The 27836-nt window shown below is 44.8% G+C and overlaps 1 protein-coding gene across 1 annotated transcript in view; it reads left to right on the forward strand.

Annotated features, from left to right (window-relative positions):
- ncapd3 (non-SMC condensin II complex, subunit D3) overlaps nt 1–27501 on the forward strand; it is a 40163-nt gene extending 12662 nt beyond the window's left edge. Inside the window, exons 14-35 of the mRNA XM_052081014.1 lie at nt 34–107; nt 206–340; nt 466–686; nt 902–1093; nt 1174–1271; nt 1355–1464; nt 1854–1961; nt 9467–9581; nt 10060–10155; nt 10240–10478; nt 10654–10733; nt 12097–12234; nt 12366–12499; nt 14961–15169; nt 15286–15396; nt 15892–16059; nt 18741–18853; nt 19091–19158; nt 25953–26000; nt 26095–26154; nt 27019–27067; nt 27247–27501. Coding sequence (XP_051936974.1) covers nt 34–107; nt 206–340; nt 466–686; nt 902–1093; nt 1174–1271; nt 1355–1464; nt 1854–1961; nt 9467–9581; nt 10060–10155; nt 10240–10478; nt 10654–10733; nt 12097–12234; nt 12366–12499; nt 14961–15169; nt 15286–15396; nt 15892–16059; nt 18741–18853; nt 19091–19158; nt 25953–26000; nt 26095–26154; nt 27019–27067; nt 27247–27313 — 2633 coding nt within the window. The 3' untranslated portion in view covers nt 27314–27501. The remainder of the gene's footprint in view (nt 1–33; nt 108–205; nt 341–465; nt 687–901; nt 1094–1173; nt 1272–1354; nt 1465–1853; nt 1962–9466; nt 9582–10059; nt 10156–10239; nt 10479–10653; nt 10734–12096; nt 12235–12365; nt 12500–14960; nt 15170–15285; nt 15397–15891; nt 16060–18740; nt 18854–19090; nt 19159–25952; nt 26001–26094; nt 26155–27018; nt 27068–27246) is intronic.
- The last annotated feature ends 335 nt before the right edge of the window (nt 27502–27836 follow it).

The raw sequence follows: 27836 nt of genomic DNA on the forward strand, positions 1-27836 counted from the left end.
GTAGTCTCATGTAGATGTTTATTTTCAATGCAGCAAGAGAGAACGTTGCTCTTTTGATGCGGCGTGTACAAGACTCCAAGTCTACTATTCGCAAATCAGCACTGCAGGTATTGTGAACTGGTCACGAATATTTCCATACTTGATGTGCAGTGTGCTGATTTATTTGTCGGTATCATTAAATTCAAGTTCTCCTTCCTTCCTCCAGGCCCTTGTAGGTCTTCTGAAACATGGTGTGATCCCCATGAGCTTGACGAACCTTTCTCTGCTCTCGGAGCGCTGTAGAGACCCGGCTGTGTCTGTGAAGAAGAAAGCATTGCAGTGTGTGGGAGAGATGCTGAATGTGAGTTCGCAATTGCGGGTTAGCAACTGTCCAGACAATCAACAATCCAGGGCATAAAAAAAACATTGCATCCATTACGCTGTGTTTTATGATGTGTCTGTGTGCCTGCCAATTATCACAACTAGGCTAAACCAGAGTGCTGCCTGGTGCAGAAGGCATGGCTTCAAGGTGTAGTACCAGCGGTGGTGGATTCTGAAAGCTCTGTCCAGGAGAAGGCCTTGGAGGCTCTCGATCACGTCTTGCTCGGGCAGATCCAAGCATACTCTGCCTGCCATCATCTTGCTACAAGTCAGAGGCTGACCTGGAAGCTGCTAAATCTTCTCTGTGACGAATGTCAGAACCTTAGGTTTGTTCTTTATTATTAAGAATGGGAATATGCAACCTGAATTATGTCACGTCAACTTCGTGTAGGCGTAACCCTAAATTTGTGCTTAAAAAGATTGAAACCCTTCTTTTATTTAATGGGCCTGGGTAGTTACGTTTATTTTGACACGGTTCATTTATTTTTTTGTTTGTTTATTTTGAATTATATATATCTATCTAATATCTTTTGCTCTCCAGCCAATATATTAGTAAGGCCGTCACCATCTGGATTAAGCAAAACAAGTTTACGGTGACATTCATAACTAATCTGATTTCACACACGGAGGCTGACCACAGTGCTGGTGCCTGGATGCTGCTTTCCAAGGTAGTTGGAGCATCAGTCAAAATTCCTTATGGAAAACTCATGGATGCCTGGGACAACATGGTCAGGTAGGATCGGCCACATTTATCGACAAAGTTTGCATTTTTACTCCGTTTTTGTGATTAATGAGCATTTTTCCCCCCCTCAGTTCTAAGGATGTGAGTGTGACATCCTGCTGTCATATTATGTGTGTCATTGGAGAAATTTCTGTTCACTTGAATGAAGAGACAAAGGATAGGATAGTTGGTGAGTGATCTTTACAGTGATTGGTTGTAGATCAGTAAATTTTCTTTTAAGATGTCTGGCTGAATTATTTTGTTTCTCTGCAGACGATCTTATGCGTTGGTTGAAGTCATTTTCTATGTCTCTGGAGCGTATCAGTGCCGCTATTGATACTCTGCAACAACTTGGCAGGAGTGACGATGTCAAAGAGACACAGGTTTGAGAACATGATTTCTTATTTTGTAATTTAAACGGTAGGAGAGTGTCTCATTAAATCCAGAAAGAAAATACAATTCCTTGGATGCCTGTGATAATTGCTTAACTGTTGAACAGATGGCTCTGAAAGCGTTAACTAAAATGGATAATTACAATTCTTAGTAAGGAAAGCTACTTTTGTAAATATGTCAACCCTTCACATCGTAGTGGGGTTAGTAGTTCCGAGCCTCTTTGAATACGCTGCCCTCTTCTAGGACACCAGTCTTTCACAGATTTAAGACGTTGAGCTTTATTTTGTTCTTATCCTCTGTGATGCTTGACTACGGAAGAGAGGTTTTTGTGTGCTAGTAGTTGTATTAGTACTTATTTGCTAAACATTTGTCCCCATAGGCTTTCATGAATCTTCACTGCGGTGAATTGTTGTCAATTTCTGAGGATTATTTATCTGGTATCATCTTGAATGAAAACGGAACCCACAACATAAATGAAGAACTAATGGTGAGAAATGCCTTCTTCACTCTATTTTATATTTTGACAGAACGGGAAGCTCGTTAATCCTGGTCTCTTTGACGAAAAACAAGAAAACATGGGGGAGAATGAGGGAGGGAATGAAACAAGGCCTAATTTATGTGCCGTAAAAAGTGTGCATCGTATGGACTTCGGGGGCGGGGTCTCCATGCACAATCACATGAAAGACATTTCAATAGAACTCTGAACGGAACACTCTAAATCAGGGGTGCTCAAACTTTTTGGATCGAAGATCTACTTTTCGATCAACTAACCTCCCGGGATCTACCCTTACCGGTACGCGCGCGCACACACACGCACACACACACACACACACACGCACGCCCTGATGAGAAACAGCCTGAAACTGAGGCATGCGACGCACTTTTGCAGCCTGTTAACTATCGTAGCTCACACGTACCGTTTTAAAGTGCTTCCCTGGGCCCTCCTTTTTTAGTAAAAATGAGAATGATAAGATGATTAGGGTGCAGTGTACATTAAAACAAAAAAAGATATTAACATGTACAAAGACACCAATGGTTGTTTGGTTTTTTTTCTCCTCGACACTCCTCGGATCTACTTGGGACCTGTCTTAGATCTACCGGTAGATCAGAATCTACCTAATGAGCACCCCTGCTCTAAATTGTCCTTAGGTGTGATTGTGAGCGTGGATGGTTGTTCGTCTCTGTGCCCTGTGATAGGCTGGCAACCAGTTCAAGGTTGCCAGCCCAAAGACAGCTGGGATAGGCTCCAGCACGCCCGCAACCATTGTGAGGATAAACAGATAAGAAAATGAATGGATGGACTTGCACATGTGAAAGGAGGCAAGAGGAAAAATGGGGGTGGGGCACCCTGTCAAGCAGCTTAGCCGCTGCTAGTCTAGCACATCCACGGAGCACCTGGAGTGGATGAGCTTGTGAGGAAACCCAGCGGTCAAGTGTCTGCATACGAGCTGTGTTTTGGGTCATTATTCTGTTGCAAGACCCATGCCTTGCGACTCAGGCCAAGTTGTCCGACACTGGGCAGCACATTTATTTCATGAATATCTTGACAGTCTTGACATTTCATTGTCACTGGCACAGATTCAAGACACCCTGTGCCAGATTTAGCAAAGCAGCCCCAGACCATAACAGAACCGTCTCCATGTTTCATAGTAAGGACAGTGTCCTTTTCTTGCTATGCTTCATTTTTGCAAGCTTTGTGCCTAGTCAATATACGGTTTGGATTTTATTTTTTATGTTTTCTTTTCGACGGTGTTCTCGTCGGTTGTCCCCCACCAAAACATTGACTGTTGGTTGGACAGTGATGTATGTTGACCTGAGAGTTCACCTCTAATATTTTTGGAAGTTGTTCTGGGCTTTTTCATTCCCATTAGTGCTATCTGTATTTTCAATCTGTCATCAATTTTCCTCCTCCGGCCACATCCAGGTGGTTTGGCTCCAGTCAAGTCTTGTGGAGCTCAAATTTCTGAACAATAATAATAATAATAATAATATCCATCCATCCATTTTCCGAACCGCTTAATCCTCACGAGGGTCGCGGGGGGTGCTGGAGCCTATCCCAGCCGTCTTCGGGCAGTAGGCGGGGGACACCCTGAATCAGTTGCCAGTCAATCGCAGGGCACACAGAGACGAACAACCATCCACGCCCACACTCACACCTAGGGACAATTTAGAGCGTCCAATCAGCCTGCCATGCATGTTTTTGGAATGTGGAGGGAAACCGGAGCACCCGGAGAAAACCCACGCAGGCCCGGGGAGAACATGCAAACTCCACACAGGGAATTCCAGAGCTGGAATCGAACCCGGTACCTCTGCAATGAGAAGCCGACGTGCTAACCACTGGGCTACCGGGCCGCCCAATAATAATAATAATACATTTTATTCATAAGCACCTTTCAAAACACCCAAGGACACTTTACAATCAAAAAAGAGCAATAAAATCACAGATAAAATTATAAATAATAAAAAAGTGATGAGTTTAAACTGCGTATGCAATTTAAACTAGGTGGGTTTTGAGATGAGTTTTGAATATGGGAAGAGTCGAGTTTGGGGGCGGAGCAGCTGAAAGCTCTGCACCCCATCGTGCTGAGACGGGCAGAGGGTATACAGAGGTGGAGGGAGGCTGAGGACCTGAGGGAACGGAAATTTGAAGAATGTCCGACAGATGAGGGTGGCATGGTTATGGATGGCTTTGATTGTGAAGAGGAGTATTTTGAAGTTGATCCTCAGTTTGACAGGGAGCCAGTGGAGCTGTTGGAAGATGGCGTTGATGTGATGGAAGGAGGGGGTTCCAGTGATGATACGGGCAGAAGAATTCTGGACCAGTTGAAGTCTATGGAGGAATTTGTTGTGGACACGAAGAGAAGTGAATTGCAAGAGTCAATACGGGAGGTGACGAGACTGTGGACAAGGATAGCAGTTGAATGAGGGGTGAGAGAGGGACGGAGACGGTTGATATTGCGTAGGTGGAAATATGCGGACCGGGTTATGTTATTAATATGAGAGTGGAACGATAGTGAGCTATTGAGGATGACACCCAGGCTCTTGACCTGAAGGGAGGGGGACACAGAGGAGTTATCAATAGTGAGAGAGAAACTGTTAGTTTTGTGTAGGTGGATTTGGTACTGACGAGGAGGAGTTCTGTTTTGTCACTGTTAAGTTTGAGGAAGTTATGTGTGAACCAACATTTAATTTCTGAAAGGCAGAGTTAATTGGGGCCCAGGATGTATTGGGCCCCAATTAACGAGGGCCTCCTTGTGGGTCCTGGCCTTGCCATGGCAAGGTGGTTTGTGTGTACCAATGATCCGGAGAGCGTTACCATCTGAAGCTTGCACCCGCTAGGGTCTCCCTTGGCGGGACGGTCTTCCGGGGCGGTCCCAGACTAACAAGGTCCCGACGGTGTGTCGGTACGCCGCTAAGATGGCAGCCCCATCTTCCGACTATCCTGCAGAGGGCCAACAACCTACTCAGGAGAAATTTATTGTTACGAAACGGACCAGAAGAAACCGGACTGCCCAAACCAAGACAAGACAGGAACGCCCCCCGACGCACGAGTACAGATTGACGTACGCCTCAAGACGCGCATTGCTACATAGTCCTCCTGTCCCTGGAGCTCTCCCGCTACAAAATCACCATGGCGGGTCTATGTGAATCAAGGTGGCAAGACAGTGGCGAAATTACAGCAGGAGAACACTGTTTCATATGTCCACACATACACGCCAATCACTTATCAGCTGGATCCCAATTAACGATCGTCTCCTGTTTGCACGGTTCCTCCACCTACATGGCATGATCGTTGCTCACGCCCCCACAGATGTCGCCGATGATACAGGAAAGACACCTTCGACCAACTCCATCAGGTTGTTAGCCAAGCCCCACCACATGACATTGTCATCATCCTCATCGATGCCAATGCAACTTTCTCTTCCTCCTCCAGAGTAGGACCATCTCACCAAACCCCCACACAACCCATTGGCACAACTTTTGTTGACAACACCACAAATGATAACGGCAAACGTCTGCTTCTCATCTGCCATTCAAATAACCTCTGCATCACCAACACCTGGCTCCCCCACAAGCAGATCCATCACTGGACCTGGTTTAGTCCTGATGGAAGAACCTGGAAGGCGATAGACCACATCATCACCTCCCGCCGCTGGTGATCCTCCGTCACCAACTGCAGGGTCTTCAGAGGAGCACAGCTGGGCAACACAAACCACCACCTGTTGGTTGCCCAGCTACGACTTAAGGCCACAACCACGCTTAATGTCTTCCAGACTCTGTGACCCCACCACTGCCTCTGCATATCGCTGCTCCATCACCAATGCCTTCACCGCCCTGGCCAATGATGACATCGCGGACGAGGAGACTTTCAAACTAAAGGTCAACCAGTCTGCCCAGGATGTATTGGGAAGATCAAGATCTCTTCCCAAACAACCATGGATCTCACAGCTGACCCTCGACATCATTGACAGCCGCCTTGATGCTCGCCTGCGCGGTGATATGACAGAGTACCGTAGGCTTAATGCAGCACGAAATGCAGCAATTGCAATTGACAGGGAGAGGTACTGGGGAGAAGAAGCTGAACACCTGGAATCGGCAGCACAAAGTAATGACCTCAGACAAGTCTTTCGAATGCTGCACCAAGCCCGTATCGGACCACACATTAAGACCGTCCTCATGAAGGATGCCAGTGGAAATCGTATCACCACATAAATAGACTGCCTTGAACGCTGGGAAGAGCACTTCAGCAACCTCCTTCATCATCTTCCAGTTCCTAGCGACCCCCGTCTTGTTACTGCAGCCAACTCCACCACTCCCAACCCCAACTGCAAAACTGACCCAGTCACAAACGATGAGGTAAGAGCAGCAATAAAACCACTCAAAAATCACAAGGCCCCTGGAATCTGTGCCATCACTGCAGAGCTGCTCAAAGAAGGTGGTGACTCCATGGCCCAGTGGCTCACCCACATCATTAACCACATGTGGGTGGCAGAACAACCCCCGACAGACTGGACCCGAGGCATTATCCTGCCATTCTGGAAGCGGAAAGGCGACAAGCAACTCTGCAACAACTACATCTTCTGCCATAAGAAGGTCGTTGGTGATTTTTAAGAGGGCTGATTCTGTGCTGTGACGGGAACGGAAACCAGACTGGAAGAAGAGATTGTTATGGGTGAGGTGGGAGTGAAGTTAAGAGGCAACAATTCTTTCAAGAAGTTTGGAGATGAAGGGAAAGTGAGAAATTGGTCGTAGATTATTGAAATCATTGGGATCTGAACCAGGTTTTTTCAAGATAGGAATGACAGCTGCAGTTTTGAAGGGGACAGGAACAATTCCAGTGGACAGTGAGGAATGGATGATGGCTGAAATGAAGGGAAGCATAGTGGGTAAGCAGGATTTGACCAGGACTGTTGGGAGGGGACATAGTAGGCAGGAGGACGTTTTGATTTTAGTAATGATATCTGAGATTATTGAAGGATGGGGGAGTCGGGGGGGGGAGGGGTACAGAAGAGCCCAGGTGTTGGTGGATTTTATTTACGTTTTCAAGTCAAGTCAACAATATTTATAGAGCACTTTCAAACAGCCATCGCTGCATACAAAGTGCTGTACATGGAGCGATTTAGCATGCACAATAAACAGTAAGACAAAAGCACCAAACAGTAAAATCAAGAACAAATCTAAGTCATGCTGAGTCGAACGCCAAAGAATATAAGTGAGTTTTGAATATTGAATGTTTGTCAATGTATTGAATTGAGTATTGAATATTTTCAATAAAAAATAGGAGAGAGTTGCAGGTGTCAGAAGAATAAAAGTGTGGGGTTGGGGGTAGGGAGACAGGGGGCTGAGTGATTTTGTTCAGGACAGAAAAGAGAGTCCTAGTATTTCCAGTATTGGAGCAGATGAGTCCAGAGTAGTATTGTGATTTGGTTTGAGAAATTGAGTCCCTGTCATGGGAAAGTTGAGTTGTGTAGATGTGCTTGTGAACAGTGAGACCAGTTTTTCGGTAGAGTCTTTCAAGTTACCGGGTTTTGGATTTAATGGAACGGAGAAGAGGGGTGAACCAGGGGGCAGACCGAGTGAAAAGGACAGAGCGGGACTTGACAGAGGCGAGCGCATTAAGAATGTTGTTGAGGTCCGTGTTGTATTGGGAAACCAAAACATCTGGAGAGGAGTCTATGTCCGGAGTCAGGGTGGCGATCCTTGCAGCGAGAGAGTCAATGTTGATGTCTTTGATATTACGGTAAGAGATGATGCGGGGTAATTTGGAGTTGGAGAGCCAGAGGGTGACGTTAAATGAAATGAGGAAGTGGTCCGTTATAGGGAGTTCATCAGCAGTACAGTTGGCGGGGGTGAGGCCAGAGCAGCAAATGAGATCCAGGGTGTGTCCTTTAATGTGTGTGGGGAAGTCTGCAAACTGATGGAAGCCAAAGCTGTCAAGTAAGGAGGTGAAGTCCATGGTGAGTGGAAGGGCGGTATTTTCCATGTGTATATTGAAATCCCCAGGAATAATTATATTTGGAGATAGAGAGGAGAGATAGGTGAGGACAGGAGACAATTCATTTAGAAAGTCACAATGAGGTTTGGGTGTTCGGTATACTGTGGCAATGATTGTTGGAGTGGTTCAGGAAATTTGACAGGCGAGGCATTCAAATGAGGAGAGAGGAGGGAGAGAGATGGGAAGAACTTTCCACTTCTCGTAGTAAAATATTGCGAGTCCACCTCCACGACCTGTGCCGCGGGGTTTCGATAGGTAAACAAAAAGAATCGCTGAGAAAAGTCACCAGGAGTTGGCCACGTCTCATTCAGACAAAAAAAAAAGTCCATTTACGGTCTCTGAGGATATCCTGGATAAGACAACCTTTCCCATTGAGCGAGCGGATGTTGAGCAGTCCGAAGTTGACGCCGGCAATATCGCTGTTGTGAGGAGCATTTGCCGACCTAGCCAGGTCGGCTAACACGCTGTGGTCCGCGGATCGGCCGTTGTTTCTGCTTGGCCAGCGGAAGGATGACCAGAAGGAGGTGTGATGCCTTTGGAGCCATCAAGTTGGAAGCCCCGACGAGACCCACAGTGGATATATATCCGGGAGGGATGAAGAGCGATGTCCGGGAAGTGGTGTAGCGCAGGTGGAGAGCTCGACCACCGAAAACGGAGCCTGAGAAGCTCTGCCGCTGAGTACTGTAGCAGTCATTCCATAGGTCGATGGATGAGCGACAGGATAGTCCAAATTGGTATGGCCCAGATAAAGGGCCCCTCTGTTGACCCTCGTCATGGGGTACAGAGGGGTGGAGATGGTACGGTGCCTCGTCTGAGAATCGAAAAGGTAGGACGCTGTGACAGCGCGATTGAGAACAATCATATGGTGGTTGACGGTTTACGATCAAGAATGGATTGGCAACAGTAAAACCGTAAAAAACGCTAAAAAAGGTTTTGCGGGTGAGCAGCGGTAGCCAGACGTGCCAGCGTTCACTCAACCTCGAAGCAATCAGTGAATAATATGTGCAATTGTTGTCACAGAAATATCAAGATGCTTGGAGATAGTCTTAGAGCTTTTACGTTTAATGTGCTTGTCTATACTATGCTTTCTAATCTTTTTTGACAACTCTCCTTCATATTTTGTAGCCCATGTTCACTGTCTCCAAATCATGTCTCCAAAGCTCACAGTCACTACTAGTCACCCTTTTAATAGGCCGACGGACTGCTGATACTAATTAGAGGACACATCTGGTTGAATGTGTCCATATGGTCAAATTATTTTCATTTTTGGGGTTTACCATCAATTTGGTTAATGCCTGTTTTTTGAGTTTGTTTTTATTTTATTCCGTTGAACCACAATTCAAAAGCATTGTAGGATCTCTATCGGGTCATTTTCATTAAGTTTACCTTTATTATTACCATTCTAGATTTTTTTTCTTTCTTTTCTTTTGTTTTCATTGACAGAGTGTTACCAAGATTTTTTTCCATGTGTGTAACTGGTGATATGTGTCTTCCAGGTGAAACATTTACACACTGTTGGTGTTGCGTCGCTCAACTGTCCTGGTAGAGTGTCCAAAAGAACAGTCTTGCTTGTGGAATCTATCCTTACTGCACATTCAGACAAATTCCTAGGTACAGTATTACGTGGATTTGTTTTAGTGAATTGAATGAAAGATAAACCACATATATTTGGGGGGAAAACCTTTAAAAAATTTTTTTCATTTTTGTTTTTGTATGACCATCTCAGCATAGTAACCACTTTACTATTCTGCCTCGGTCTCTGCTCTGTACTGTATTGTTAAACATTTAAAAGAGCATTAAAAAACAAAAGATAACTTATTGCAGATTTTTTCCCTCCTTATTTCCTTCCTCACTCACAATGCAAATGGACCAATAACACTTTCAGATAGAAAGTAAGATTTAATTGCTTCCGAGTTTTTCCAAACAGCCTAAGCTTCATCATGGAAAAAGAATTAAAGACTGGAAATCTTTAGATGCCCTTACTAAGATCGAACCTCATCTCTATCGTTGAATTTTTTTTCTCTTATAAATGAGAGCCAGTCACTGATGACATGGTTGAGAAGTGTTTTTCTTTGTTTATGACTGACAGATTGTCAAAATGAGCTCCCAGCTTCACTTCCGGTCTCTCAGTTCAAAGCAAACTCGTTGCCAACGAAAGTCAGAGCACATGGTGTCCTTACTTTGGGTAAGCAAACTCTTGTCCTGTGATTTATTTGCAAATGGTGTGAGGAGGGGTGCCTCTTTCTTCAATGCTTTCTAACTGGATCAGGTAAGCTGTGTCTGCAGCGGGAGGAGCTGGTCCAGAAGTACCTTCCTGTGTTCGCCAGAGAGCTTGAGCTTGGTACAGAAGTTGCTGTCCGCAACAACATTGTGGTGATAATGTGTGATCTATGTGTTCGATACACAAGTAGAGTGGATCACTATATCCCCAACATTTCTGCCTGTCTCCGAGACGATGAACCAGTCATCAGGGAGCAAACTTTGATCATGCTGACCAACCTCCTCCAGGTAGGAAGAGACTGAGGTTCTGCAACAATGTTAAGTTTGTGTCTGTCTCTTAAACAGCGCCTTAAAATAATTGTTTTTCCTTTTATAATCAAACATTCTTGGAGGTAGACTATAAAAAGACACCGCTGTAAAACTGCCAAGCCTATGTATGTATGTATTTATTTATTTATTTTAGGAGGAGTTTGTGAAATGGAAGGGTTCTCTATTCTTCCGCTTCATGGTGGTGCTCGTTGATCCTGTCCCAGGCATCGCAAGGTAAAGATTGCATAATAGCAGTAGTTTCAAACTGTTAAGCCAATTTGGTCATTTAGGAAACATACAAATAATTTCATGCACTTGCACATATGAATGGGCAACAAGAACCTTGAAAAAGAACATAATTTTACATGTGAGCATTTGGGCCTAATGTTTTTTGATGATAAAAGATGGCATCTGCAGACCTATCATTGAAATTAGACATTTTTGTTGACTATTCATTGAAGGTTAAACATTCATTGACTATTCAATGAATATTTGAGGGTATGGTACTTTGAGTTTGTTTTGTAGCCAAACACAAAAATGTACATGTCTGAAACGTTTGTTTTAGCCAACGTATGAGAGATTACAGATCATGAAGAATTTTGTTTGGGTCAATTTCAAGGTTGAATCATAGGTCAAAGGGTAGTCACTAAAATATGCACCGATCTCTTAAATGATTGCAGATTTGGAATCCTTGTTGATTTTGTGAAAATTGATTCAGTAGTTCCTGACCTAAAGATGTAGCTTCAAAGGAAGGTGGCCACTCCCCTTTTTACCAAAAATGTCAAAATTCAATGGGCCATACCGTCCAAACCTCTGCTCCGGTTGACCTAAAAATTGAGATTTAATGTTTTGTCATCGCTATAAAAAGTATAGCAAGCTTCATTAAAATCAAAATATACTTTTTTTGGGGGGGTGTGGGGGGTGATTTTTTTTTTTTTTACATGGAATGACCCGGGGCCCTTCAGTTGGCTGAAAATTGGCACTTCTGTAATTATTCTGGACTTAAAAATGTCTACCTTGAAAAAAAACTATGTGAATGTGAGAATGATATGAGCCGATGGTGATTGTTTCTTTGGTTGCGACGTGTCATTTTCACTTCAGACATTCTGACTGAGAAGATGAAGGGTTTTTGGGGCTGTTGGGGGGGCGGACTTTAGAATGAGATGGCTTGCTTAAACCAGAATGAGTGATGATTCCCATGGCTTCTTTCCTGCTTATATTGTAGTGATATCTTTAATGTAAGTGCAGCTCCGTGTCAAAAGCCTCCTTTTGTGGATAACTTTGTCTCACTATGAGGGCGATGGACTTACCCGCCCATCTTGTTGCACGTCCTTAGGGTTTCTTCACGTGCTCGATGTTAATCTACTTTATTATTCCTAACCAAAAAGACCCAGATTGAGAGAAACTGAAGGCGGTTGGGCTCGTTTGACCCCAGTGAACATACTCTTTTTTTCTTGTTTGTTTTTCATACAAGGGGTGTAATATAAACTAATTGAGAAGCGCTATGTTCGTGATAAATTGACCATATTGAAAAGCATTCTGTGAATTATTCATGACCTGAGGAAAATAATCACCTTCTGTTTTCTGTCTGTTACAGTCTGTTTGAATACTCTCTAGTTCACATACTGCTGAAAAAGAGCCCAGAAATGTTTAGTCAGCATTTCATTGAGTGCATTTACCACTTCAATTCATATAGTGGGCACAATTCCTACAACAAGTTCCCTCAAACTGACAGGTAGGAATCGGCTCGGACCCAACTTGCGAACAGGAATGTCTGCAATGTCACTTCCATCCATTCCTTTTTTTTCCTTCTCCATGAATCAATATGCTGCAGTTTTTGTTCTTTCCTTTCCAAAATATTTTCAGGGAAAAAGTTCGGTTCTCCCTAAATGGCCCTCAACACCGTGAGAAACGTTTTCGGATTTATCGGTTTCTGCTGCAGCACTTCACTGATGCTCAGCGTTTCAACATCACCAACAAGATGAACCAAAGTGTACTGGGTGAGCACATTAATGCAAGGCAATTTGTGATGCACACACACGCACACACACACACACACACAAAGAATTTGGAAAGAAAATGAAAGAAGAATTGTAGAAGAATGTAGAGGAGGTGACTGATTGTAGCTCCATTTCTGAGGCGGTATCCATAGCTTGTCTTGGTGATTACTTGGCTTAGGGGGTTCAGTCCTATGCAGAACAGCAGTGGGGAGAGTGCATCACCATATGCCACATTTGATGGACACTTGGGTAAGTGCCTTGCCATTGGCTTCAAGTGTGGGTTTCCACATCCTCATCGAGTTCGCAACGAAGGCTCTTAGGGTCCTGTTCACCTTATACAACTCCAAGCATTCAGTGATCCATGTATGTGGCATCGAGTCATAGGCTTTCTTGTAATCAATCCAAGCTGTGCACAGGTTGGTACGTCGGGACCTGCAGTCTTGTGCGACTGTTCTGTCAACCAGGAGCTGATGTTTGGCTCCTCTGGTATCTCTACCACTGCCCTTCTGTGCTTCGTTCATGTATTGCTCCATGTGTCCACTTATCTTAGCCGCAATGATGCCTGACATGAGCTTCCATGTTGTGGAGAGACAGGTTATTGGCCGATAGTTGGATAGGACTGCACCCTTCGAGGGATCCTTCATGATCAGGATCGTTCGCCCTTCGGTTAGCCATTCTGGGTGAGTCCCATCCCTCAGCAGCTGGTTCATTTGTACTGCTAGGCGCTCATGGAGTGCTGTGAGTTTCTTGAGCCAGTAGGTGTGGACCATGTCAGGGCCTGGTGCTGTCCAGTTCTTCATATCTGAGACTCTTTCCTGTATGTCTGCCCACTGTTATGGTAACTGGGTTCTGTTCAGGGAGGTTGCTGTGCTCCTCTCTCAGGGTCACCAGCCATTGTGCACTGCTGTTATGTGCAACCTCCTTCTCCCATATGCCTTTCCAGTACCTTTCAGTTTCCAGTCTTGGTGGGTCAGCTCTGTTGTTAGGACCCTGCCACTGTGCGTACACTTTCGCAGGTTGTGTTGCAAACAGCCTGTTTATTCGTCTGGCATCATTCTCTTTCGTGTACCGCTTTAGGCGACTGGACAAGGCTTGGAGCCTTTGTTTGGCAGTTTCGAGTACTTCAGGTATGGTCATCTGGAAGTACCTCTCGGGTATCGGTCTTTTCATCACACCTCTCTGGACCTCCGTCAATTGACTTGCATCTTTCCTGGCCGCCTTGATCTTAGCCTCCAACCGTCTTTTCCATGGTGGGTAACGTATCTCATGGCTTCCATGGTTGCTCTTATAGCCAAGAGTCTCTAGGATCACTGATGCTGAAGCGTATATCAGCTTATTGGTTTCTGTGATCGTTACGGTAGGGATCGCCCTCAGTGCTTCATTTCCACTTTCTCTGAGACTTTCAGATTGTACTTCACATAACAGTTGTAATCGGTTTCTAGGTTGCCCAGCTGTCATTCTCGCCATGATCTTAGCTTTCAGGTCAGTTGCTGCCTCGCTCAGCATTTCATTCATTTTGGCTGGCCTCCCAATCTCTGGTATGACCTCCTCCTCTGATCTGGCAGCCTGGGGTCCTTCACCATGGAACCTGCGTTGTACCTCATCAATCTCAAGTTGTGACAGCAGTTGCCGTTTGTGGATGTTGGAACACTGAACTACTAGTTGTTTCGTCGTCAACCGTGACTGTGGGTTTCGAAGTAACCATTTAGCCCACATTCTCTGCATATAACCCCTCTGACTAGGGTTGCTTGAGTAGTAGCATTCCAACAGAGCCATGTTATCGCATCTCGTCCATCTCCGCTTTGTTCCAGTAGCCCATTTTTCATCAAGGTGCTCTGGTTCACCAGCACCTGACGCAGACCTTGTTTGGCCGGGCGACGTCTGAGCCGGCATGTCATTCATTTTATTGTCTCTCATCATTGTATGAGGTAGGCATTAGCGTGAAGGATCTTGCCCAAGGACCCACACTGGATGGTATTATGTGCTCATTTGTTTTTGCCCCAAGCGGGATTCTAACCACCTTCTCCCGCCGTATGCCAAACCGATGCCTTACCAACTGAGCTATCCAGCCGCGCTATATATATATAATGACATTTACATTTCATTTTAACTGTTTAATGAAATTCACTGTTGTCATCCGGGAGGGGGGGAGAGCCAAATTGCATTTTAGGGGTACTCCAGACTTATTCGGTATTCTTTTCTCTTACTGGTACTATTTTTTTTTATTTGATCTCAGGACAAATACATTTACTCAGAAACTGAATGATTTGGTGTTATGTATGGGTTAATCAAAATTTGATGGGCGAGATGAAAAATGTCTTCCAATTCTGGAATGACCCTTACATAGCCACCGTATTTCTCCTTCAAGCTTGCAACTTGGAGTGCCGCCATGATGTGATGCAACAAAAGCCGAAAAACCTACTTGTTTCCTTCCATCTTATTCTGCCTTTTTATATCCCAGCCTGCTTTGCAAATAAAGAGCTGCCTCTGGATGCAGATGGTGAAGGCATTTTAGCAGAGACCTTCAACATACTGACTCTGAAAGAGATGAAGCTGCAGGTCATATCTCACCCACCTGGAACCGCTGCAGGGGAGGAACAAGAAGAGGCAAACATGACCACGATGGCAAAAGCAGTTCTTCAGGCAGCTCAAAATAAGGTGGTTTCGCAGGTGAGTTCGGATTGGACATGTTTGAGTGCGGGACTATTTTCTTCCCAAATACCATTGTTAGGGTCGAAGTTTAGCTTGTTTTCGAGCTAGTTTAAGCTCGTTTGTTTTATCTCCAGGTCAGGAAAAAGACCTTCATAGAGAACACCGTCCCTCTAATCATCAGTCTTAAGCACTTACTGGAGCAAAAACAGTCTACTGTCCTCAAAGATCTTACAGCCTACCTGCAGGTCAGTACGTCACACTGCATATTTTCTTCATTGTGGTATTGTTGTGCATTATCAGGAGGTACTGTCATAAAAACATAAAGAAAATCTTGCATCTCCATTGTTGATTTGGAGAAGGCAATGAAGACATCGGCTGGGGACCAGGCATTATTAGAAGTACCAAGAACTAAACAGAGGCTCAGAGGGGATTGAGCCTTTTCCATTGCTGGTCCCTCCCTCTGGAATGACCTCCCACTGAACATTCGGCAAGCCCCCTCACAGCCCATCTTTAAAACCCGCCTTATATTCTTTGGCACTTCACTCAGCATGCCTCAGAATTGATCGTTGTTTTACTGTTTGGTCCCTTCCACCGTCTTTGCAACTGATTTATTGCTTGATTGTTGTATATATGATTTGTTGCTCCATGTACAGCACTTTGTATGCAGCATTGGTTGTTTAAAAGTGCTCTATACAGTTGAGTTGAGTGTATGTGTGACACAGGGTTATTCTTTGTATTAGGTAACAATGCAGGACTACCGTCATGAAGTCAATGAGTTTTTTGCCGGAGATGAGCAACTAGCAGCAGAAGTGGAATTTGTCCTGAAGGAAGCTGAGAAGGAGCATGAGCTGGAGAATCGGATGGACAACTGCAGTCTGAATGAAGATGCCAAAATGCTTTCTGCTCAGGTAGGAATGTATTATTTGAAGAGTTAATACCAGGCAAGTCACCTCCCTGTCCATTTTGAAAACTTGTTTGAAAACTCGACATATCTTTATTCTTTGGTTTTCACCCCAATAAGAGACTGCCACTGTTCTATACATTTCTGGTGTCTGCTGTATATGACAGGGGTAGGGAAATATGGTTCCTCGATATGCGTCTTGCCTGTTTTAGACCACTCTCTATTTCAAGACACCTGATTCAAATGATCAGCTCATCAGCAAGCTCTCACTCGAAGCCTGAAACCATCAGGAACGATTGAATCAGGTGTGTTGGAGTAGGGAGGGATCCAAAACAGGCATAATATGGCTTTCGCGGAACCGGAGTTCCCTTCCCATGGTATATGAGTTAGTATAGTTAATTTAGGTTTTTAATGTACCATTTTCTCTTTTGTTGTTATGATTTTATTTTATGTACCGTATTTTCACGACTATTCGGCGCATCGTACCAATGGCCGCAGTCTCATTAATGGGTGACATTTCTGTATTTTACACATATACAGGACGCACCGCACGAATAGGCGCAGTTTTAAAGTGGTAAAACATACGCTTAAACATACGGCATGCATGCATGCTAACACGTTCGCTAACACGTTAGCTTGAAGCACACACTGAAGCTCGAAGCTAAAACACGTTTTTAAAAAGGCAACGAAAGCAGAACTGAGTTCGGGTGTATTTTATTTACAAGGTACTCACGTTTTTTGCTCAAGCATCACTCAGAAAGCCATCAAAGTCGTCATCTTCTGTGTCCGAATTAAACAATTGTGCAAGTATCGGTAATCCATTCAAACCGCCGGGTTCCTCCTCGTTGTCAGAGTCACTCTCGTCGTCATGTGGCTCCACGGAAATGATGCCGGCTTTGCCAAAAGCTCGAACAACTGTACTAGGAGCAACGTTCGTCCAAGCAGCTACAATCCATTCACAGATCTTGGCGTAACTAGCCCGGCGCTGCCTCCCACTCTTCGTGAAGCTGTGTTCGCCATCGATCATCCATTTTTCCCATGCCGCTCGCAACTTCACCTTGAACGCCCGGTTGATGCCGATGTCCAGCGGTTGGAGTTCTTTCGTCAAGCCTCCGGGAATGACGGCAAGCTCGGAGTTCATTTGCTTGACTTTGTCTTTCACCGCTGGTGTGAGATGGGCACGCATGGAGTCGCAAATCAAGAGTGACGGCGAGGCATGGAAAAAGCCATCCGGTCTCTTAACATACACCTCACTTAGCCACTCTCTCATTTTCTCCTCGTCCATCCAGCCCTTTTGGTTTGCTTTCACGATGACGCCGGCTGGAAACTTTTCTTTCGGCAGCGTCTTTCGCTTGAAAATCACCATAGGTGGCAGTTTCTGTCCGTTAGCATGACAAGCAAGAACGACAGTGAAAGCTGACTTCTCGTGCCCCGTTGTGCGTATCGCAACCGTGCTGGTCCCCTTCTTCTCCACAGTGTGGTTCACCGGGATGTCGAAAGTCAGCGGGACCTCGTCCATGTTGGTAATGTGGTTAGGCTGGATGCGTTTGTCGACAATCTTTTTACTGCAGTAGGTGCGGAAAACGGCCAGCTTTTCTTTGTAGTCCGCTGGAAGTTGCTGAGCCACGGTCGTCTTCACTCTCATAGATAGATGGCGCCGTTTCATAAAGCGAAAGCACCAAGACGGACCTCCTTGAAAATGTTCAATTTTCAATTCTTCGGCTAACGTTTTCGCCCTTAGTCGAATGGTGACCGTGGAGACGCTTCTGCCGGCTGCTCTTTGATCAAGAATCCACCGCTCCAGTTGGTCTTCCAACTCTGGCCACCTCGCCTTATTTCCACGGAAACTGCGCTTGGTCTTTTTGACTTGGCGAAGCTCGTTCTCCTGCTTCCTCCATTTGCGAACCATGGATTCGTTGATATTAAATTCTCTGGCGGCTGCTCGATTCCCGTGTTTCACTGCATAACTCACTGCATAACCGATGGCTTGGAGCTTGAATTGCGCTTCGTAGGCGTGTCTCTTTGTGGAACTCATTTTCGGGGGTTCTTGAAAACCAAAACCGAAGTTGTTTTGCAATAATGCACACACTCACCTTTTATACATGTGCTGGTACCTGCTAGAGGCGTGCCTTACACGCCCACCCTTCACTCATTGCCGGACCCACCCCCTGCGTGCCTGTCCTCCCGCACGTCCACCTCTCTTCATATATGTAAATTATGGAGAGAGAGATATGTAAATATAAGTGCGCGGACGCACTTCACTGATTGGCCGACCGATTCCCCGCACTTCACTGATTGGCCGACCTCACTTCCGCCTTTTCTCTATATAAACAGCATGTCGGGTCTCAGCCAGATTTTGGAACTCGGCTCATAGAAAAGACGCATCGCATTATAAGGCGTACTGTCCATTTTGGAGAAAATTTTAGACTTTTAATAGCGCCTTATAGTCGTGAAAATGCGGTAATATGTAAAGCGGTTTGTTATAGCCACAACTATATAAATAGTTGTATTGTATTTTAAGTACACCGTGACACCAGAAAAAAAACATTTTAAAGTCAGTCTGATTGGGTAGATTCATAAGCAATGCACAAAAGATTACTTCCTGTTCTCTTTCATTTGCCACACTTTGGTGTAATGGTCTTTCACTTCACGACTGTCGTTATTTTGGGATCTGGTATCTTCTGGCAGGTTTCAGTCCATCGCTCTCCTGTTTTGTCGAGGTGTCTCCATCCTTTCGGCTTTTCCACACCACAGCCGCTGCATCGAAATCAACTTCCTACAAAACTTGCACAGAGTGAGAGGTCTGTTTACTTCATTTATTCTGCAAATTTTACATTTGTAGTCCACTTTAGTTTGGCGTTATCACCTAGAAGGGGGGGCGGACGGAGGAAAAAAAAAGATGCTTTCAGTTAAGTGTATTTGTTCTTGCCTACCTCACATCTTCAGTCTGGATTTAATAAAAATGCTTCAAATGTACCAAGTGAATAAGAATATGAGTATGCACATGCATGGCTGAGAAAATGTAATCTGTGTTGCAGACATGTGCGTGGCCTGGCCAGAACCAGATCAGAAGGACAGTCAAATGCCATCACTCTGGAGAGAACAGGTGAAGCAGCTGAAGTTGAAACAACAAATCTCTTAAGACTGTTGCTATACAGATATGATAATACAGGAACCACATGAATTGTAAAGTTTTGAATGATGATGAAAGATTTTACCAGAGTTGACAGCTGACTTTATCCATCCTGGATTTGGTGGCTCCTTCAAAAACTGTGCTCCCAAAACCTAAACCAGAGCCATGGTTTAACGACATTACCCGCGCAGCTAGGCAGGGGTGTCGCAAAGCCGAACGCAAGTGGAAAAAAGACAAATTGCATGTCTCTTATCAAATTTGGAAAGACTGTTGGCATAACTACCAGATCACAGTAAAAGAGGCCAAAAGAGAATATCTGTCGGACCTTATTCAAGCTAACCGTCACAACCCATGCGCACTATTTAAAACGATAGATTCTGTACTCAAACCCCCTCTGCCTACAAATTCTTTTGAAACTGTGTCCTTGGCGCTTTTGGAGGATGTAGTTCGCCAGACGAAGCCATCTGGCTCCCCTTGCGACTCTCTCCCCCCGCACTTCTTTCAGGAGGTTATCCCAAGTGTTGGCGCATCGGTCTTGGATATCATCAACAGCAGCCTCTCTTCTGGTGTAGTTCTCCAACAGTTTAAACATGCTGTGGTCCAACCCTTGATCAAGAAACCTGGTCTTGATCCAGATGTGCTGTCAAGTTTCAGGCCCATTTCCAAACTGCCTTTAATTTCCAAAATTCTGGAAAAAGTGGTGCACATGCAGTTGAAATTTTTCTTGGAGGAACATAACATCTTGGAGGTCTTCCAGTCAGGTTTCAAGACGATGCATAGCACGGAGTCAACCCTGTTACGCGTTTCTAATGTCATCCTCCTGGCAAATGACTCTGGAGACCACGTATGTCTAGTTTTATAGGACTTAACTGCAGCATTTGATACAGTGGATCACAGTATTCTGCTTACTCGTTTGCAGCACTTGGTGGGCATTGGTGGCAGTGCTCTTGAGTGGTTTGGGTCCTATTTAGCTGACAAAACCTTTTGTGTCCGCCTTGGCTGCTCTGAGTCACGCACTGCTCCCCTGTCATGTGGTGTTCCACAGGGCTCAATTCTGGGGCCTCTGCTGTTCTCGCTGTATCTGCTCCCATTGGGTTCCATCTTAAGGAAACATGGTATTCCCTTCCACTGCTATGCAGATGACTGCCAGATCTGTGTCCCACTGATCAAGAAAGACGCCTTCTCATTAAGGCCACTCCTATCCTGTCTGGAAGAAATCAAAACATGGATGGCAGAAAATTTCTTGAAATTCAATGAAAAGAAGACAGAGGTGATATGGTTTGGTCCCAGTGGCCCTTGTACATACCATCCTGTAGACTTGGGCCCCCTGTCTCTTTATCTTAAGTCAACAGTCTCAAATTTGGGCCTGAAACTGGATAGTGATTTCAAACTTGATCCGCAAATTGGTGCCCTTGTTAAATCCAGCTTCTTTCACCTTAGACAGCTGGCCAAAATAAAACCTCTCCTCTCACATGAACACAGTAATTCATGCCTTTGTCACATTCCGGCTCGATTACTGCAATGCCCTTTACTGTGGAGGCAGCCAGTCCTCCATTAAGCGCCTTCAGCTGGTCCAGAATGTCCTCCTCAAACCCTCCTCAAAACTCACTTGTATTCTTTGCCATTCGACTCAGCATGACTTAGATTTGTTCTTGGGTTTACTATTTGGTGCTTTCTACCGCCTTTATTACCATTTTGTCTTACTGTTTATTGTGCATGTTAAATTGCTCCATGTACAGCACTTTGTATGCAGTGATGGCCGTTTGAAAGTGCTCTATAAATAAGGTTGACTTGACTTTGCTTAAGGTTTAAACATTTCATGTCGTCACTTTTTGTCTCCGATTTCCATGCGGATACGCTTAGAGTTACAGTATATCACTCGCGTCAGCCATAAAACATAAACTCACTAGATTACAGTTGAGTTCCTTAACTTTTGTGTGCATAATTTGGATTTTATGGTTTGTCAAAGAAAACTATCACCTTCAGATTGTTGCTTCCTCAGACATATATCTGTGCTATGGTGCACCATGTGCTTATGACGGCAATCACTATGAAATCACGACTAATTAATTTCCCCCACAAAATGTGTCACTTCATGTGTGTTCCTTGCCACCAAGACGTCTTTTTGCACTATCTTGTGGCAGCAAGTAAGAGAATAGGATCCCCCAAAATTCGCAAATAGGCAGGGAACATCACACTGCTTAGAAAGAAAGATTTAAGGCGGGTAGGCAAGTCTGAATAGGTGGGTTTTGAGCTGGGTTTTGAATAAGGAAAGAGAGTCAATATTACGAATGTTGGGAGGAAGTGAGTTCCAGAGTTTGGGGGCAGAGCGACTGAAGGCTCTGCACCCCATTGTACTGAGACGGGCAGAGGGTAGAAAAAGGTGGAGGGAGGATGAGGACCTGAGTGAGCGAGAGGGAATGGAGATTTGAAGATCTGACAGATAGGGGGGCGCAAGGTTATGGATGGCTTTGAATGTATAGAGAAGTATTTTGAAGTTGATTCTAAGTTTGACAGGAAGCCAGTGGAGCTGTCGGAGGATGGGGGTGTTATGATGGAAGGAGGGGGTTCTCGTGATGATCCGGGCTGCTGAATTCTGAACAAGTTGAAGTTTATGGAGGAATTTTTGATGGACACCAACGAGGAGTGAGTTGCAGTAGTCAATACGGGAAGTGGCGAGACTGTGAACAAGGATAGCGGTGGTGTGCGGAGTGAGTGAGGGACGGAGGCGGTTTATGTTGCGAAGGTGGAAATGAGCGGACCGGGTAATGTTATTGATGTGGGAGTGAAAGGATAGTGAACTGTCAAGGACGACACCCAGACTCTTCACCTGGGGGGAAGGAGATATAGTGGCATTATCAATTGTGAGGGAGAAACTGTCGGCTTTGTTTAGAGTGGATTTGGTACCGACGAGTAGGAGTTCAGTTTTATTGCTGAATTCCCCAAAACCCTGGCTAGGCCTCTGTTTGCTGACTTCTCCTCTGCCTTCAATACTCTGCAACCTCACATCCTGGCACAGAGGTTCAAGCAGAACTTCTCCTTGAACAACCAACTCATCCTCTGGATCCTGGACTTCCTCACACACAGAACACAGAGAGTCAGGATCAACAACAACCTGTCTGACCTCCTCGCCACCTCCACAGGATCCCCACAGGGCTGCGTGCTCTCGCCACAGCTCTTCATCCTGTACACGGATGAATACAGGTCCTCACACCCCAACAGCCACCTGGTGAAGTTCGCTGACGACACTGTCCTTGTGTCTCTGCTCTCTGGCTCCACGCAACACCATGGTCCCGCCCTGCAGCAGTTCGTCGAGTGGTGCGACGCCTCCCGGCTGGAACTGAACATCAGCAAGACCAAGGACATGCTGGTAAACCTCTCCAGAAAACAGAGAGAGCTGGCCTCGACAATCCCCACCATCACCCAGGGGACTCCAGTGAAAATTGTATCCGAATAAAAGTACCTGCGGACCATCCTGGACAATAACCTGAGGTTCTCCTCCAACACCGAGGTGATCCTGAAAAAATTCCACCAGAGGATGTACCTGCTCAGGAAACTGAACTCCTTCTCCGTCAGCAGGAAAATCCTCCTGACTTTCTACCAGGCATTCATAGAGTCCTTCCTCTCGTTCTCTATGGCCTGCTGGTTCCACTCCCAAAGTCTGCAGGAGAAGAACCGCCTAGACAGCATCAGCAGAGTGAGCTCCAAGATCATCGGACTTCCCACTCGCCCTCTGACGGCAGTGTGTGAGCAGCAGATTAGTGGTCTGGCTGCTCAGATCATGAAAGACCCCTCACATGCTCTCTTCCCCGTGTTCAAATGGCTGCCTTGCGGCCGCAGGCTGCTACTCCCAGCTTGCAGGACAGAGAGGAGGAGATCCACCGTCGTCTCCCAGGCTGTTCTCCTCTTAAACTCTTATTCCAAGGAACCCTGACCTCCCTCCCCCCACCATACATTGTGCAATATGGGTTTACGGTGCAATACTTTGACGTGCAATACTGTTTTTCACGGTGCAATACTTTTTTCACTGTGCAATATTGTCTTTACTGTGTCCTTACTGTGCAATACTGCTCGATGTGCAATACTATTTTGCTGCTAGAACCACTACCTCAAGACCTCAAGTGCTAAGCTTACAGGCCCACTCTCATCCTGTTTTTCCTCTGCTCTGACTATAATAAGCCGCTCTCGCACAACTCTAATTGCCCCAGGTGGATAAATACAGTTTTCTGAATCTGACTGAATCTGAACTACGCGGCAAAGGATTCGGTGAAACATCAACCAACAGAGGCCACAAGCTCTATTTCAGCGGCAAGGAAGACAAACACTAACGAGGTGTTGGCTTCCTTGTTCATGAAGAGATCACGGACACTGTCATGGGCTGCCGGCCAGTCTCAAGCAGACTCATTATTTTTCGCATGAGAGCAACCCCATTTATCACCATCATTCAGGTCTACGGACCAACATGATGACAGTGAGGTGGAGGATTTTTACGATCAACTGCAAGCAGTCCTAGATCAAACTTCAAAGGAACATCATTATTGTGTAAGGGGACTGGAACGCAAAGGTTGGAGAAGATGCTTCTTACAACTGGAAAGACACATGTGGTCCATACGGCAACAGCGAGACCAATGACAGAGGCCTAAGGCTCTTGGAGTTCGCCAGGTACAAGAACTTGCTGCTGGCGAACACACTTGGCCCCCATAAGGCCTCCAGATGATGGACCTGGCATGGAGAATAGGTGGAGAACAACTAGATCGACTACATCTTGGTCATGAAACGCTTCCGCTCAAGCGTAAACATCGGTGGGACGCGCAGCTTTCCAAAAGCAGATATTGGGAGTGATCACGATCCTGTCCTGATGTAATTCCGCCTGCGCTTAAAAAGCTCCAAGTGCACTAGACTGAAGTTTGATCTGGACAAACTGTGAGATCCTGAGGTAGAAGAAGCCTTCAAAGTGATGATAAGAGGAAGGTTTGCACCACTGCTCACCTTGGGCGCAGAAGAAATTGATGTCAATACCATGACCACCACCTTGAACACAGTCGTAACCGAAACAGCCACGGAGATTCTTGGCAAACTCCACCCAAAGAAAAAAACCTTGGGTCACGAATGCACTGCTAGACTTGTGTGACAAGCGGAGAGCCCTGAAGAAGAGTAATAACTCACCTGAAGGATCTGACGCCTATAGAGAGATCAACAAGAGCATCAAGAAAGGCATGCAGCCAGCAAAACAGAACTGGATTGAGGGAAAGTGTCAATAAATTGAGAACAGCCTGAATACCAACAACACCAAGAAGGCATATCAAACTGTTATAAAGAGCTAACAAAACCAAAGCAGACCAGAGTCTCTGCAATCCAAAGCAAGACCGTGTGTATGCCTCTCGGAAGAACAAAAGATATTGGACACATTGACTGAATACTGCTCTGAGCTCTATACCACACTCGAAGCGGCGATCCAACAGTCTTGACGTGTCCTCAATCTACGGAGGAAGAAGACACACTCCCTATCCTTCGTGAAGAAGTTGAGGCAGCAGTGCGAGCACTGAAAAAGGGAAAAGCAGCTGGAGTGGACAACATCCCAGGAGAGCTTGTGCAAGCAGGGGGATAAGCCATTATTGACACTCTCACCATCCTTTGTAATAAAATCTGGCAGAGTGGGTAGTTGTCTACATCATGGACCCAGTCACTCATCATCACAATTCCGAAAAAAGGCAATCTACAACTGTGCCAAAACCATCGCACCATCAGTCTGATTAGCCATCCCAGCAAAGTCCTTCTGAAGGTTTTACTGAATAGGTTAAAACCTCAAGCTGAACTAATCACAGCTGAAGAACAGGCTGGATTCAGGGCAGGACGGAGCACCACAGAACAAATATTCAACCTAAGGACTATCAGCAAGAGATATCTGCAGCATCAACGACATCTCTACCACGTGTTTGTAGACTTCAAGAAAGTCTTTGCAGCACTGTGGACAACCATGAGAAAATACAACATCAGCCCTAAACCTGTCAGAGTCATACAACATCTGTACAGCAAAGCTACCAGTGCAGTTTTCTACAACGGAGTGAACTGCAGTCAGTAGTTAACTGCTTTTGGTATTCTCTTCGTTTCATCATGGCTGCGCAGAGCTCACAAAGTAGTTGTCTGTTTGAGTGTGTGTTGGCGAATGTACGTCAATTAGTGTAGGGCAGAACCCTTTTAGGTTACAATTGGTTACTGCTAATAATCACCACTAGATGGCATAGGAACATTAACAGGGAAACAACTCAATGAGGAATATAAAGTTGACTGTTACTACCATATATAAGGCTTATCGGATTACATGGCGCACTGTGGGCTTTTACGACAATTGAAGGTGCACCTTCTAGAGCGGAAAATACGGTAATTTTACACTCCAGAGATCCATCTGGAAGAATAGAGGCAATCAAATCTTTTTTCTTATATCTGCCCGAAAGTGATCTACATGACACTCAGTACTCTACATCAGGCATGTCCAGCGCCGGGCCTGGAGGGCCACTTTCCTGCCTGTTTTCCAGCTCTCCCGGATGCAACACTCCTGATTCAGATGATCAGCTCATCAGCCAGCTCTGAAGCAGCATTAGAACGATCCTGATCATTTGATTCAGGTGCGTTGCTCCTTGGAGAGTTGGAAAATAGGCAGGACAGCGGCCCTTGAGGACCGACTTTGGACACCCCTGCTTTACATCGATGAACAATTCATCAACAAGGAACATTCCATTGCATGTGTGTATACATTTGTCTTGCAGACATTTCTCAAGGAGCTGTGAATAACAGAGCCATCAGCACACCAAATGGTATGAATAATGCCACAACAATGTTGACACAGCTATATTAGTATGACCTCACATTATTTACCTCAGTCCCTCCACCTCACCCCAACTGTTCCAGGTGTCTGCATCGATGTAACTTTTGAGGAGGGAGTAAGTGCCATCCACAGTGATAAAACAAGTATGTCATTTCTCTTATATTAAATTCTGTTCATTGAGATACTGAGAGAGAAGTCATGCACCTGAATGTGGTTTGGTTTTAGGCAATTTAATGTGGACGTTTGTCAAGATATTTTCCTGATTTTTAAGTCAGTTTAATGTGGACGTCTGTCAAGATATTTTCCTGATTTTTAAGTCAGTTTGAAGTCAACTACATCGTGAACTTAGCAGAATCAGATATTAATGCAAACACTACTGTTGGAGAAACAATTTGAATGTGGTCAATCATTGATCACAATTATCACCGTTATTTGTCATTTCACAATATTATAAAATCATGTAAATAAAATTAAAGCACAGATGCATGCAGCAAAAGCATTGCAACATGTTTTACTTAAAATACAAAAAATAAAATTGACAACCCCATGTACTTTTTGCCATCATAAACAGCACCATCCAAAGGGAATTTTCATTTATGCAGTACCGCACAAAATGTACCTAAAATGCCAGACGATCGTGATATATAATAGTGGTGGGACTATTGAGATTGATGACGTGCTGCTGCTCATATCACGAAAACAAAAGCCGGTGTCATGTTTTCATGAACAAGACCTTAACTCATATAATCAAGTTGTCTATACTCATGCCTTTAAAGGACTGGTCAACTTGAGCCCTTTTTCCAGGTTAGCCGTTCATGCTTGGGACTCTAGTATCTAGTTTGAGAGCTGAAAATCGTTTCTCTCAGTTGCTCTCGCTCTCTCTTGATCCCGCCATCCCTCTTTCTCCCAAAAACCAAACCCGAAATTGTAATTGGTTTCACACCCATTCGTTCGCTGTCAGAGCTGTGGTTTGCATGAATTTTAACATTGTTTCTGTGCCCTGACAGGTTCTCACCAGCAGTCTCGTGTTCTTCATGTACGATCAGATGAAAATCAGTGAGTTGTGCCATTTTGTTTGAAAAAAATAAATGCATAAAAAGTCCAACACTGCTGTATGATGTAAAAAGTGTGTGTGCTTGTATGTGTTGTTCTTCCTTAAATGATGAGGCTCAGGAATTTAAAGTCACATCTTATTCCAGACTGGACATGGCTGAAGCTAAGCTTTTCTGTTTCAGAGCTTCTGGATTAAGGCCGTGGAATGTACTGTCTCCTCTCCGTCAGAAAAAGAAAACCAGTGTTTAGTTTACCGTTGCCTTGTTCTGCGTCAAACAAGACACCTCATCACATTTTTTTTAAACTTCAGATTGTTCAAAATAGAACATGAAAGGGGAAAAAGAAAACGCATGAGGGGAGTTGCATTTCGAAGCATGTCAGTTTCCATTCCTCTCTCAATTGCTATTTAAATCCTTGTACATAATCCGTTTCTTTTTTTTAATATCTATGACTCCCATGTCTCATACAAAAAGTCATCATCTCCATCATATGAATTTCTTCCAAAATTGCCATCCATTGGTATTGGTTAGGTGGTTCCACATTCCACTAGTTTCTAGTGAAAGCTTGCCACTAATAGTATACAGTATTCAGCAAATAGTTATCCCCGTCATATATCAATCCTTTGCTTAAGTCATGCATGTATAATGTCTTGCAGGTAAAGATGACATTATACCTCAATATCTTTTTCTAATTGTACAGTGTGTATTCTTTCCCCAAAAAGATGCTTTATGACATTTCCAAAGTATTTGCAAAGTCTGCGTTTAATTTGCCA

The sequence above is a fragment of the Hippocampus zosterae genome, chromosome 11 (assembly GCF_025434085.1).
Source record: "Hippocampus zosterae strain Florida chromosome 11, ASM2543408v3, whole genome shotgun sequence".
Classification (NCBI taxonomy): domain Eukaryota; kingdom Metazoa; phylum Chordata; class Actinopteri; order Syngnathiformes; family Syngnathidae; genus Hippocampus; species Hippocampus zosterae.